The sequence below is a fragment of the Macrobrachium nipponense genome, chromosome 33 (assembly GCF_015104395.2).
Source record: "Macrobrachium nipponense isolate FS-2020 chromosome 33, ASM1510439v2, whole genome shotgun sequence".
Lineage (NCBI taxonomy): Eukaryota > Metazoa > Arthropoda > Malacostraca > Decapoda > Palaemonidae > Macrobrachium > Macrobrachium nipponense.
Genome location: NC_087219.1, coordinates 47,693,652 through 47,707,230, shown reverse-complemented (window position 1 = coordinate 47,707,230; position 13,579 = coordinate 47,693,652). Strand labels below are relative to the sequence as shown.

The following is a 13,579-nucleotide window of genomic DNA, read 5'->3' as shown; positions in this document are numbered from 1 at the left end:
TTCCCCTACGAAGAACATTCTTTTGTCCCTTCAGGACCAGCTATCCTCGCTTATGGCTCAGAGGACTCGCCCAGCAGCAGTCGAGCCTAAGCGGAGGAAGGACCTTAGACTGCCTGTCAAGAGGACGAAGCAGTCTCCTTCTCCCTCACCTACTTCGTCTCGTTCGCCGATCGCTTCTCCTTCAGCGATTCGCCGATCTCGTTCGTCCTCTAGAAGGACGTTACGTCAGGACGTTTTTGAGGAGGACGCTCTGCACGACGTTCGACAGGACGCTCGTCAGGACGCTAGGCAGGACGCTAGGCGGGACGCTTGGCGGACGTTCGCAGGACGTTTCGGCAGGACGCTCGTCAGGACCGCTTGTCAGACGCTCGTCAGGACGCTAGGCAGGACGTTCGTCAGGACGCTCGCCAGGACGTAGACGACAGACGCAGGACGGCACGCTCGCAGGACGCTCGGCAGGACGCTTGGCAGGAAGCTCGCCAGGACGTTCAGGGCTCTTTTCAAGACGTTTTTGGGGATTCCGACCAAGAAGTCGTACCCCCAGACGCTAGTTTACGCGCACAGGCACGTATTCCAGCGAAAAGGTCTTCCCTTTCGTTTGAGAAACGTAAGGACGCTTCTCTGGCAAGTGAGACTGCCGCGGATGGCGCTAAGGACGCTTGTCCTCGTCAGGACGCTCTACCTTCATCGAGTAGTAAGCGTCATAGAGAAGACAGCCGAAATAAGGCTGCCTCTAGCAAGGATAGGGGTCCTTTGATCAAGCCAAGACCCGACATTAGGACGCCCTCTCCGGACAGACGGTCTCCTCTTCCGTTTAGAGAAGAAGGAGAGCTAAGTAGTTCGGCTGAATCGGTTGAAGAGGAACCTTCTGCGGCCCCTTCAATCTCGGACTATAAAGTCCTCGTGCGACAAAAGAGCGGTGGAACAAGTCGCGGACCTGGGGTCCCCAGGTTTTTACAACAGGATCTTCCTAGTACCGAAGCAGTCGTCGGGTTGGCGTCCAGTTCTAGATGTAAGCAGGCTCAATCTTTTCGTGGAAAAGACCAAATTCACGATGGAGACGCCTCATTCTGTTCTGGGCGCCTTGAGACCGGGCGACTGGATGGTGTCCTTAGACTTGCAGGACGCGTACTTTCACATCCCGATCCACCCTCTTTCAAGAAAGTATCTAAGGTTTGTCTTAGACAAAAAAGTGTGGCAGTTCAGAGCTATGTGTTTCGGACTGACCACGGCTCCAATGGTGTTCACAGTAGTAATGAAGAACGTAGCGAGGTGGCTACACTCTGCGGGAATAAGAGTTTCCCTGTACCTCGACGACTGGCTGATCAGAGTGTCGTCGAGAGAGAAGTGTCTGAAGGACTTGCAGTTCACTTTAGCCCTAGCGAAGTCCCTGGGACTTCTGGTCAACCTCGAAAAGTCGCATCTGACCCCAACACAGTCCATCGTGTATCTGGGGATTCAGATGGATTCAGTGGCTTTTCGAGCGTTTCCGTCCCAGGAACGTCAGCGGCTAGGCTTAGAAAAGATCTCAGCCTTTCTAAGGAAAGAGACTTGCTCGGTGAGGGAATGGATGAGTCTGCTGGGGACCATTTCCTCGCTAGAAAGGTTTGTTTCCTTGGGAAGACTGCACATCAGGCCTCTCCAATTTTTCCTTGCGGACGAGTGGAAGGCCAAGGACGATCTCAATGCCATATTGAGAATATCGCTTCCGATCAAGAACCATCTAAGATGGTGGTTGGACCCTCAGAAGCTTCAGGAGGGCGTGTCCCTAAGTCTTCTGAGCCCCGACCTAGTGTTGTTCTCAGACGCTTCCATCACGGGATGGGGAGCAACACTAGGAGGGAAGGAAGTGTCAGGCTCCTGGAGAGGGGAACAGGTAGCCTGGCATATAAATGTCAAAGAAACTGGCAGCAGTATTTCTGTCCCTGCAGTTCTTCGAAAGGAGTTTGGAGAACAAGATTGTTCAGATAAACTCGGACAATACCACAGCACTCGCTTATTTAAAAAATCAGGGAGGAACACACTCCAGAACGTTGTTTTCCCTAGCGAGAGAGATTCTGCTGTGGGCAAAGAGAAGAAATGTGACTATCCTGACGAGATTCATTGGCAGGGCGTTGCAAAACGTCAGGGCAGATCTTCTCAGTTGTCGGGAACAAGTCCTACCGACGGAATGGACCTTGAACGAAGACGTTTGTCGAGACCTTTGGACGTTGTGGGGACGTCCACTGGTCGACTTATTCGCGACGTCAAGGACCAAGAGACTTCCTCTTTACTGCTCCCCGGTCCTGGATCCAGAAGCAATCGCGGTAGACGCTTTGCTTTGGAATTGGACGGGTCTAGACTTGTACGCCTTCCCACCATTCAAGATTTTGGGGGAAGTCATGAGGAAGTTTGCGGCCTCAGAAGGGACGAGGTTAACCCTGATCGCTCCGATGTGGCCAGCAAGAGAATGGTTCACAGAGGTCATGTCTTTCCTTGTAGACTTTCCAAGGACATTGCCCTGGAGGAAAGATCTACTCAAACAGCCCCACTTCGAAAGGTTTCACCAAAACCTCTCCGCTCTGGGTCTGACTGCGTTCAGACTATCGAAAAGTTGGCCAGAGCGAGAGGTTTTTCGAAAGCAGCTGCGAGAGCAATCGCACATGCGAGACGTGCTTCCACAAGAGCTGTTTACCAATCGAAGTGGGCTTCCTTCAGGGCATGGTGTAAAAAGGAGGGAGTTTCCTCTTCCTCGACCTCTGTGAACCAAATAGCTGATTTTCTGCTCTTCCTCAGGAATGTGCAGAAATTAGCGGTCCCTACCATCAAGGGATATAAAAGCATGTTGTCAGCGGTTTTTAGGCACAGAGGCCTTGACCTGTCTGACAACAAGGACATTCATGACCTTTTTAAAGTCTTTCGAGACCTCGAAGGTTCCTCAAATGAGACCTCCATCATGGAACCTTGACGTAGTCCTTAAATTCCTTATGTCAAGCCCTTTCGAACCGCTTCAGGCAGCGTCTCTTCGAAACCTGACAAGGAAGGCTCTTTTCCTAACTTCTCTTGCGACGGCTAAGAGAGTTAGTGAAATTCAAGCGTTTAGCAAGTTAATGGGATTCAAAGGGGACAATGCTGTCTGCTCGTTGAACCCAACTTTCTTGGCGAAGAATGAAAATCCTTCGAACCCTTGGCCGAAGACTTTCGAGATCAAGGGTATGTCAAGTCTGGTGGGCCAAGAACCAGACCTTACCTTACAGACCTTACACTTCGTTCGGGTTGCCCCAGGTCCCTCAGTGTGAGGCGCCTCTAATGTCTACCAGAGAGTTGCTAGTACATCTTCTGGTATATTTTGCATCTTCCAATCTTGGATGGTCTGGGATGCAGTTTAGATATTTGTCGAGCTTATTCTTAAACACATCTACGCTCACTCCTGATATATTCCTCAGATGAGCTGGCAACGCATTGAATAGACGCTGCATTATCGATGCTGGTGCGTAGTGGATTAATGTTCTGTGTGCTTTCCTTATTTTTCCTGGTATAGTTTTGGGCACTATTAATCTACCTCTGCTTGCTCTTTCTGATATTTTTAGTTCCATGATATTTTCTGTTATTCCTTCTATCTGTTTCCATGCCTGAATTATCATGTAGCGTTCTCTTCTCCTTTCTAGACTATATAATTTTAAGGATTGTAGTCTTTCCCAGTAGTCTAGGTCCTTAACTTCTTCTATTCTAGCTGTAAAGGACCTTTGTACACTCTCTATTTGTGCAATATCCTTTTGATAGTGTGGGTACCATATCATATTGCAATATTCAAGTGGACTACGAACATATGTTTTATAAAGCATAATCATGTGTTCAGCTTTTCTTGTTTTGAAGTGCCATAACAACATTCCCATTTTTGCTTTACATGAGAGTCCTGTGCCCGGTCAGGGCTCTCAAGTTCTACGTGCATAGAACGAAAGAGGTAAGAGGTCCCTCAGGTAATCTCTGGTGCTCTGTGAAGAGACCAGAGTTACCTTTATCGAAGAATGCTGTTGCTTTCTTTCTAAGGGACATCATTCGGGAGGCTCATTCATCTTTCCAGAAGACTGATTTGAGCCTCTTCCGAGTAAAAGCGCACGAAGTTCGAGCCGTCGCTACCTCTCTTGCCTTCCAAAAGAACATGTCAATCAAGGACATCCTTGATTGCACCTTTTGGTTTTGGAGGAGTAACTCCGTCTTCGCCTCACATTACCTAAGGGATGTGAGAACGATTTATGACGATTGTAATGCATGGGGCCATACGTTTCTGCGGACACAGTATTGGGGTCCGGAAGTAGCTCTTTCCCTATCCCTTAGTTAGGATTAGGTTAGTTTGTTGTGTTTTTAGTTGTGTGGTGAGTCTTATGTGAAGATCTCCCATCCTTTAGTTAGTTTTAAGGGGTTTTTTGTGAATAGTTTGGTCAGGTGGTGGTCAGTTGCTTCGTTGCCCTCATTTGTATGGCCTCGATGGTCTTGTCACGTTGAGGTCTCGCACCCGTTGACAGATCATCCAGAGCGCACCAGCACTACAGGTCTCCACCTGGCTGGCAACTCTGTTTTAAGCAAAAGCAGCCTTACGTGACAGTAATCACATAGTCTACTTTGCAAACAGGTGAGGAACCAAGATGTATATCATCTACTTAATTTAAGTTTCCTAAAAAATCCTATTCTGTCTCTTCCCACCATCCGAAGGTGGGATTCAGCTATATATATATCTGTCAGGTAAGTGGCATGAACAAAATGTTATTGTTATTATACAATTAAGTTTGTTCATACTTACCTGGCAGATATATATAATTAAAGTGCCCGCCCTCCTCCCCTCAGGAGACAGAGGCATTAATAAAAATATGAATAGAAAATGGGAATGGTTCCTGATATCCGCCTCCAGCGGCGGGAATGGGTACTACCACCTGGCCGCCCACTGCGTGTGCCGCGAGTTTTGAAATTCTGTCGGACGTCAGAAAATACGCTATATATTATCTGCCAGTAATATGAACAAACTTAATTGTATAATAACAATAACATTTTTTTATGGTTAGGGTGGTGGTAATTTTGATATCTGTGTGTGGGTGAAGGTCATGTTTTGTCCGGTAGTTATATTGTTGGTACTGAACCTGGGCAGGGGCAACTATTTTGTAGTCCTTTTTAGCAGCGTTCAGAAGTATCCTTTGCTATGAGGAAGTTTCCTTTGCTAGGAGGCTCCCACTTATGTAATAGGCGACTTGTGGCTTTACTGCCTCATCTGCACTGGTTAAGATGAGAGCGATACCAGAGTCAGTATCATCATGCAGCTGTTCTCTTAACAGATAAGGAATCAATAAGCACTCTGGGAGTGTTAGCAGAAATTTCTTTCTAATTTCATTTTTTTATTAACTTTGTTTGGCAGTAGAATAGCCCATGTATCCTACCTCCTGTCAATGTGGGAATTTGCGATGTAATTACTTGGTAAGTTAAATGTACAAAAAGGATATTTTTACAATAAAATTAAATTTTCTATATACGTACTACAGTGTTCTCTCCGTATTAACAGGTGGATGGGTACTCGACCCCCCTGCAAATAGTTGAAACCTTTATAGAAATGCTTAAAACTGCCAATTTCGTTTATTAAGAAAAACACACTAAAAAGTTTAAAACTGGTTTTTTAAGAATTTTTAACTCAAAAAGTGCATTTTATGATGAAATTGGTAAAAAATGCAGGAATTTGTGGATATTTCTCATAGAAAAATACAGTAGACCCTTGACTCACGAACACAATCCGTTCCTAGACCTTGGTCGTGTTCCAAATTGTTCGTGACTCGGAGCTAATTTCCCCATAAGGTTTAATGGGAATAATATTAATTGGTTCTCGACCCCTACGAACCAATATATATTATGTATATTTTGCCTTATTTTACACAGATAATGTAAAAGTCAGTGTAAAAAACCTTAATATATCTAATAATATAATTTAAAATGGTAAACTAACACTATAAAAACGTTTGTAAAGTGAACACTTACTATGACTGGCGAGACTTCTGGCTTGACGGACAAGAGAAGAGGAGGGTGGTGGGTGGGGAGGAGGTTATTGTGCGGAAGGAGACCCTCCCCCATCCAGGTCGGGGAGATCTCGTTCCGGAGATTCAACTCTTCTAGGTTTTTTGGTGAACGTTTAATCACAAACTTATCCAATGTCTGTTGCCTTTTCCTTCCTTGCATAACTTTTCTGAAATGGCTCATTAAATTTTCATTGAGCATATTCACGATCCTGTTCGTAACAATTTTGTCCGGATGATACAATTCAAGGAAGCACTGGACATCATTCCACTTTTCCAATGCGGCTTTTATCACATCACTGCTGACATCTGTAACTTCCTCCCCAGCCTCCTCTTCGTCAGTTGATTGCTCCCGAGCAAGTTGCTCCTGCTGCTCTTTGTGGAGTTGAACAAGTTCTTCCGCAGTCAAATCTTCTGAATGTTCAGCGACCAATTCTTCAACATCTTCGTCGTTGACTTGTAGACCCATACTGTTGCCCATGGACACAATTTCTTGCACAATCTCTGCATCGAAGCCCTCAAAGTCACGGACAGTTACGCACTGGGGCCAAAGTTTCCGCCACGCAGAATTTAATGTGCGGTACGTAACTTCAGTCCATGCGTTATCAATGAGGGTTATGCAGTGAAAAACATTAAAGTGCTTCTTCCAAAATTCTTTTAAGGTTAATTTTGTCTCTTCAGTTACACGGAAGCATCTTATAATTTCTTAAAATTGCTAATGACTTGTTGGTCCATGGGCTGGAGAACAGAGGTCGTGTTGGGTGGAAGGAACTTGAACTGAATGAAGTCATGTTCACTGCAGTCAGCCAAGTACGAAGGGTGTGCCGGGGCATTATCCATGATCAGAAGGCACCGCAGGGGTAGCTTGTTCTCTGTTAGGTACTGACTCACGGTCGGCGCAAACACTTCATCAATCCACTCCATAAACAAGTTCCGTGTCACCCATGCTTTTGTATTGGCCCTCCACATTACAGGCAGTCTGGCCTTATTTACGTTGTGCTGCTTAAAAGGCACGCGGGTTATTTGAATGGTAGACAAGTAGCGGCTTTAGTTTCAAGTCGCCACTTGCGTTTGAGCATAACAAAAGCGTAAGCCTATCCTTCATTGGCTTGTGGCCTGGGAGCGCCTTCTCTTCTTGGGTGATAAATGTCCTGTTGGGCATCTTCTTCCAGAAGAGGCCCGTTTCATCACAATTGAAAATCTGTTGAGCGACGTATCCTTCGGCCTCCACGAACTCGGCAAACTCAGTCACGAATGCCTCAGCAGCAGCCTTGTCTGCGCTAGCAGCCTCACCATGCCTAATTACAGAGTGAATTCCAGTTCTTTTCTTGAAGTTATCAAAACCACCCTTTACTAGCCTTAAAATCATCTGGCGTGGCACTAGTAGAAGGAGTTTCCTTCAGCAAACTCTGATACACTTGCCGAGCTTTCTCGCAGATGATCGGCTCGTTTACACTATCACCTGCCATCTGTTTCTCATGTACCCACTTCAAAATTATTTTTTCTGCCTCTTCGAGGGTTTGCGATCTCATCTTGGTTAGTACTGTCACTCCCTTCGCAACATTTGCTTCTTTAATGGCATCCTTGTTTTTCAAAATTGTCGAAATTGTCGACTTGGCCATCTTGTACTCACTTGCGATATCGGTCACGCGAACACCACGTTCAAACTTTTCTATAATTTCTTTCTTTATTTCAATGGTTATCTTCCTCTGCACCCTCTTCTCACCATCACTCTTCACTTTCTTACTTTCACCACCACTCTTCACTTTCTTAGGGCCCATTATGAAGAAAATCACAAGTTTTAGCGCAAAAAATGCTAAGCGAATTGACGAACGTCTTGTACACAATGAGATGAGACAAAGAGCGATGCGTGGGTGACGCCGTGCGTGGGCGGCTGGAGGATGGCTGTTCCCATGGCAACTCAAACGCTCTCACGTGTGCTGGGCGATTTCGCGCATTTTTCAAATGTTTGTGTCTAAAAATTAGTTTGTGAAACAAAGGGAATTGTTATTTTCCAGAAATTTCCAGCATTTTTCAAATGTTCATGTCTCAAAATTAGTTCATGACCCAAACAGAATTTTTATTTTCCGCATTTTTTTTTGTTCGTATCTCAAAGTTAGTTCGTAGGTCAAGGGTGAAATTTTACCTATAATTTTGGTCGGGGATCGAGTTTTACGTGGGTCAATGCGTTCGTGAGTCAAGGGTCTACTGTACCGCGATTAGGTGAATTTCCCGTGAATAATGGAGGTTATATGTTCTAGAGAGAAATCCGTGAATCCGTAGTCCACAAATAAGGGGGCGTTGACTGTGCATACTTACCAAGTAATTACAGAATGAGAGCCTGCCCACCTCCCCACACATGGACATATACATAAACAAATTGGTTTTCTCTGCTCAGTTGTTCCTCTCTTTCCTGAAAGTAGGTAGGGCCATTTACCTAAACTAAACAACAAAAGAATCTTTACCACGAATTCAAAATTTTTAGTTGCTGATACTAGAAGCTTTTAGCTATGTAATTATAGTTGGTGAATACATATATATAAAATCTAATTTTATTATGCTAAAGGAGACGTATTTCACGGAGCGACACGGCCGAGCCCAGAAATACCATTTTGCAAAGCAATCCTATAGCAGTACTTATTAGTTTTGAGGGCTGGAGTCTTTCCTGTCATTTCTCTTTGTCTATCTGTCCATCAGTATGTTGTTTGTAGTCCATGTGTCTGTCTCACTCTGTCTGTCATATTTACTTGCCATTGCAATACCTCCTGCATAGTTGAAGGATCTCAGTCAAATTTGTTACAAAAGTGTTTGTTACAAAAGTAGCCCACTTGTACAATTGTGCATGAATTTCCATCAGTGTGCATGTCACATTTGTTTTGCCATCACTATTCCTCCTCCATGATTATGTATAGGGATTTCAGTGAAAAGTTAATATGTAAAAAAATATAGAATTATGTGTAATATAGAAAAAGATATTAAATTTTGCATTAAAGTGCACGAAGATTGGTCATCTGTCTTGTCTGTTAAGCATGCATTTGCATGTCAATGTCTTTCATTTTTAAATTGTCATAGTAACTCTTACACCTTTGAAGGGATGGCAATCAAACTTGGCATGTGAGGACAGTATTAAAATGTGAAATTATGTTTCCAAATTCTGTAGGTTTTTACATAAAATTTAACCTTGGCAAAGAGACAGAAATGTAAACTGCAGCCTTGCTGCTCACCCCTACCTTACTTGTAATTGTAACTGAATGGTCTGTGCACTTTTGCTGTCGTGAAACAAGTTGCCTGTACATAATTTTTTTAGTTGTCACACAATGCAGCCCATCTTTTTAAAGAGTGCCCATACGTCAAAAATAATTGGTCAAGATTGGTTTGCAGCTGGTAGACATTTCTTGAATCTTTGCCAGATAGTTTTTTTGTCATACAGGCACTTGAGTAATGCCAGTCGCTAGTTTTGATAGCTTTTTCTTATTTATTAATGAGTAATTGTAACTACTACTTAAAAAATGGCTTGCTAGTCCTACTAAGAAATCAGTGGTTGTATATATACAGTATTTAATAGTATCAACGCCCATTCCGATGTTACGAGGAAGAGCTCTGCTTTCAAAATTTTATGCACATGCGTATATAGATTTGTTCACTTGTTAAATGTATTAATTACTTGTTTCAGTAGGTAAGTTGCCACTTAGTAGCCTTTATATATAGTTGACTGCAGTGATTTGGGCATGTGAGGAGTGGGGAAGAGGAGCAGGTAGTTAGAAAAGTAGTAGATATGGCAGGAATTGGGATAAGACCAGTAGGAAGGCCCATGACCAAATAGGAATTCAGGTAGGTGCACAGGGCAAAGTGAAAACCAGGCATAAAAATTTTAATGATAAGTGACTGAAAATTTATGACAGGTGGTCACAGCCATGAATTGCTAGTTCAGGCCTTCTGAATAATTTTCTAATCATGTAGTGCATAAAGTTTAAAGAAACTTTATGAATGCATTCATGCATTATGAAGTCATATCAAGATCAGTGTCCAACATTAATCACTAGGAAATAATAAACAGAAGCTTGCCACTTTATTTTTAGTGATGGTAATCACAATAACTAGGGTGCTTTTATTTTAATTACATAAAATGTTTCGTTTGCTCTTTATGACTTTACACTTGTGAAGATATAAGTAAAAATTTCAACAATTTTATATTTCTAAATTTTCATTTCTATTCTTTTTGAAACAGTGAAAAAGATGGGAAGCCACAATGCAGTGTATGTCACAAGACATTTCAAGCTAAGAGATATCTCATAGATCATATGAGGTGAGTCATTTTTAAAGCATTATTGTATATTTATCTGTGTACCAGGTAGTACAAACCATTTCTACTTTGTCATCCCACTTATTCATTTTCAAGGTTCAGTCATGTGATGATTATAGCCTCTTGCTCAGTATAATTTTATTCCCATTTTCTCTAATTAATCCTGAAGTGCTTGTTTTCTTCCTTTTCCTTTACGCATTCATATTACTTCAGGATTCTCTTTTGTCCTCATTTGTTGCTGCTTATTTGTCTTATGGTGTTGTGCTGAGAACTTGTCTGGAACTTGCTGTAAAAGTTTTGACAGAAATAACTCTGTGATACTTCTTTTTTTGCATTAATTTTTTTTAATGATTTTTTTTCATCCAACTCCATTTTTGGCCACTCCAGTTACTAATGGGGAGATGGTTCCAAGGTAATGGTGCCTAATCTTCAACCTAAACTCTTGAGTTTAGTTTTATTTGATGACATCATTGTGGTTGATGTATTCAGGATGGCGCAACTGTTTGGTGGGGCAATTTTGTGAGTAGGACCCCTCTCACAAAGTCCAATGTAGATTCTGGGCGGCCGTCTGTGGCGGGGATTGTAACGAGCCGTCATAGTTGCTTGTAGACTTGTAACGGCCTCTAGTCTCCTATTGCTGCCCCTACTTCTGAGTTCCCTAGCTCTTAGGGCACACGGGCAACATGCTGAAGGATGACCTTAGTTGGCCCTTCAGCTTTTTGTAGGTGACGGTGTCTGTTGGTCAGCAAGCCATTCTGCAATCTTTTGAAAACATTGTCATGCAAGAACTCAAGGATGAGGAGGAGATCTTCATAGACCTGAAGATGGTCTCCTCTCTGAAGAACCAGGCCTTTGTGTGTGTTGTGGATTGTAATGGGCAGTAGGCGAATGCTTGCTGCTGTGATGATGTCGTCGGATGGGCTGGTGCTGGCGGTGCCTGTCATCTTCGGAATCATCAGTATACGTACAAGGAAGTGAGTAAGAGGCAGAATCAAGGTATTCTATTTATTGACACAAAATCCCTGACAGGTCAAGAACTCTTGCAAGCAGAAAAGTAGCATTTGACATTAGGGAAAAAAAATGGTGAACAATTGAATATACAAATTAGGAAGAGATTTCAAATACATGTTGTAGGAAAGCTTGCAGCATCTGACATGTGTTAGTAATTACTACAGTTTTAATGATGACATACAGTAGCTTCTGAAAAATGAGTAAAAGATCACTTGAATCATGAATGCTGAATATGTGTTTTCTTGGGAGTGCTTGGTGTGTCATGTAGATTTCTGTTTTGAAGCAAGGATGCCCTGAGGGTTCTGGCAACTGGTCGGGACCTCACAAGAACTTTTACACCAGAGGTTTGAAATAGATGGGATGCTGTTTGCAGTAACAAAGAATTAAATGACCAGTAGTCAAGGCTATGCCATTGCACACTTTACCATCCCTTCTGTATCCTATCAGTAGTAACAAAGAGGACATTGTTATCAACTGTCCTTTAAGGGTAATTTGACATCACCTGCTTGGAGATATTTCTGGGCTATGCATCAATACAGGACAACAAAGGAAGTAAGTTACAAAGAATATGATTTTTTTCATGGGGTGAGGTAGACCAACTTAAGAGCCTGCTTTGGGTAGCCAACAGAGAAGACTGCAAATCCATGAAATAAATCTAGTGCCAGCTGGTAACTGGTTAAAAGCAATCAAGATTGTAAATGCAAGGAATCTGTGGCATCTGGCATCCTATGTGTAGCTGAGGTGGAAGCACGTCGAGAGAGTGCACTTGAATCCAGTGGCGCATCAATCTTTCTTCCAACCCAGGATGAAAAGTAAGACTGGCGGCTAGAGGTGGGCAGTCAACGTTAAGACCTCAGGTTTGTTAGATATGAAAAATACAAATTGATTAAAAATTTGTCATTTGTTCATACATGGAACGAACCTTCGGTCTTAACAATAAGATAGACTCATACTTGGAGGGAGGTATGAGAATCCTGAACCGAATGAGCATTCAGCACACCCGATCAGTCTTTTTGGAAATGAGATTGCTAAAGAAGAAGAACTAAGCCTTTGAAATGTTAACTATTTGGATATCTAACACTCAAATACAATGAAACATGACCAGATTCATTGCATTTATGGAAGTCCACAAGAAATGGGTTTGCCACCACTCCTCACTCCCCTTGCTAGAGAGAGGAGTTTAGCTACTGAGAAGCATATGTGCATGTTGTATAGAACATGAAAAGTACTGTAACAGTATGGCTGCAACGCTCATCTGCGTCAAGCCAGTGCCTATCGTTAAGACCTCAGGTTTGTTAACTATGAAAAATATAAATTGATTAAAACTTTGCCATGTTTCTTTACCTTTGTTGTTTTTAAACATAATAGTATGGCTCTCTCTCTCTCTCTCTCTCTCTCTCTCTCTCTCTCTCTCTCTCTCTCTCTCTCTCTCTCTCTCTCTCTCAACAAAGAATAAAGACACTAGAGGAGTAAAAGAGAATCCTCACAGTGGAAACCCCTCGCATGTTGTCAAAGCCATGGTACCTGGTAACTTTTAGACAAAATACAATAAGTTTAGAGATATTTGAAACTCCAAATGAGGGCAAATATATGATTGATAGCTTTGGATTGAAAAAAAGTACATACTGTGTTATATAAACTCAATTTTATTTAATTTGTTTTTGCAGGTTGCACAGTGACAACCAGACTTATGTATGTCAGTGCTGTAATCGTAAGTTTTTGCGAAAAAGCCATCTCAAACTTCACATGGAGATCCACAACAGCGTCAAAAAATTTTATGCCTGTCCATACTGTGAAAAAAGTTACATGAAAAAGAAAGGTATGTAATTTTTGTAAAATATATAGGCAGTCCCTGGTTAACGGGTGGGGGGGTTTCCATTCCCGGGTGAGCAACGATAACTGAAAATCATTGTTAAACGAAACATCACTGTAATTTATGGAAAATATTTAAAAAGTCAGTCATGATTACTCTTAATGCTCTGTTTCAGTATTTTTCTTCAATGTTTATGACAAGTTAGGTGCTACACACTACTTCTCAAACTTTTGTTTTGATTGATTTTGAATTGTATATGTATCTATGTTATGTTATAGCCTGTCAGTATTTTGCCTATTAAAACAATGTGTCAGTGTGTATGAATCGTAGCTCGGGTTAATATTTTGATTTGTAACAATGTCTAACATGACAAGTGCCTAAAAACTTTACTGAAATTTGATAAAATTCTGAGTTTTTCAT

At 42.3% G+C, this 13,579-nt stretch overlaps 1 protein-coding gene across 1 annotated transcript in view; it reads left to right on the top strand.

The window, feature by feature from the left end:
* LOC135203156 (zinc finger protein 43-like) overlaps window positions 1-13,579 on the top strand; it is a 99,995-nt gene that overhangs the window by 59,251 nt on the left and 27,165 nt on the right. Inside the window, exons 4-5 of the mRNA XM_064232833.1 lie at window positions 10,261-10,338; window positions 13,014-13,165. Of these exons, the coding sequence (XP_064088903.1) occupies window positions 10,261-10,338; window positions 13,014-13,165 (230 nt within the window). The remainder of the gene's footprint in view (window positions 1-10,260; window positions 10,339-13,013; window positions 13,166-13,579) is intronic.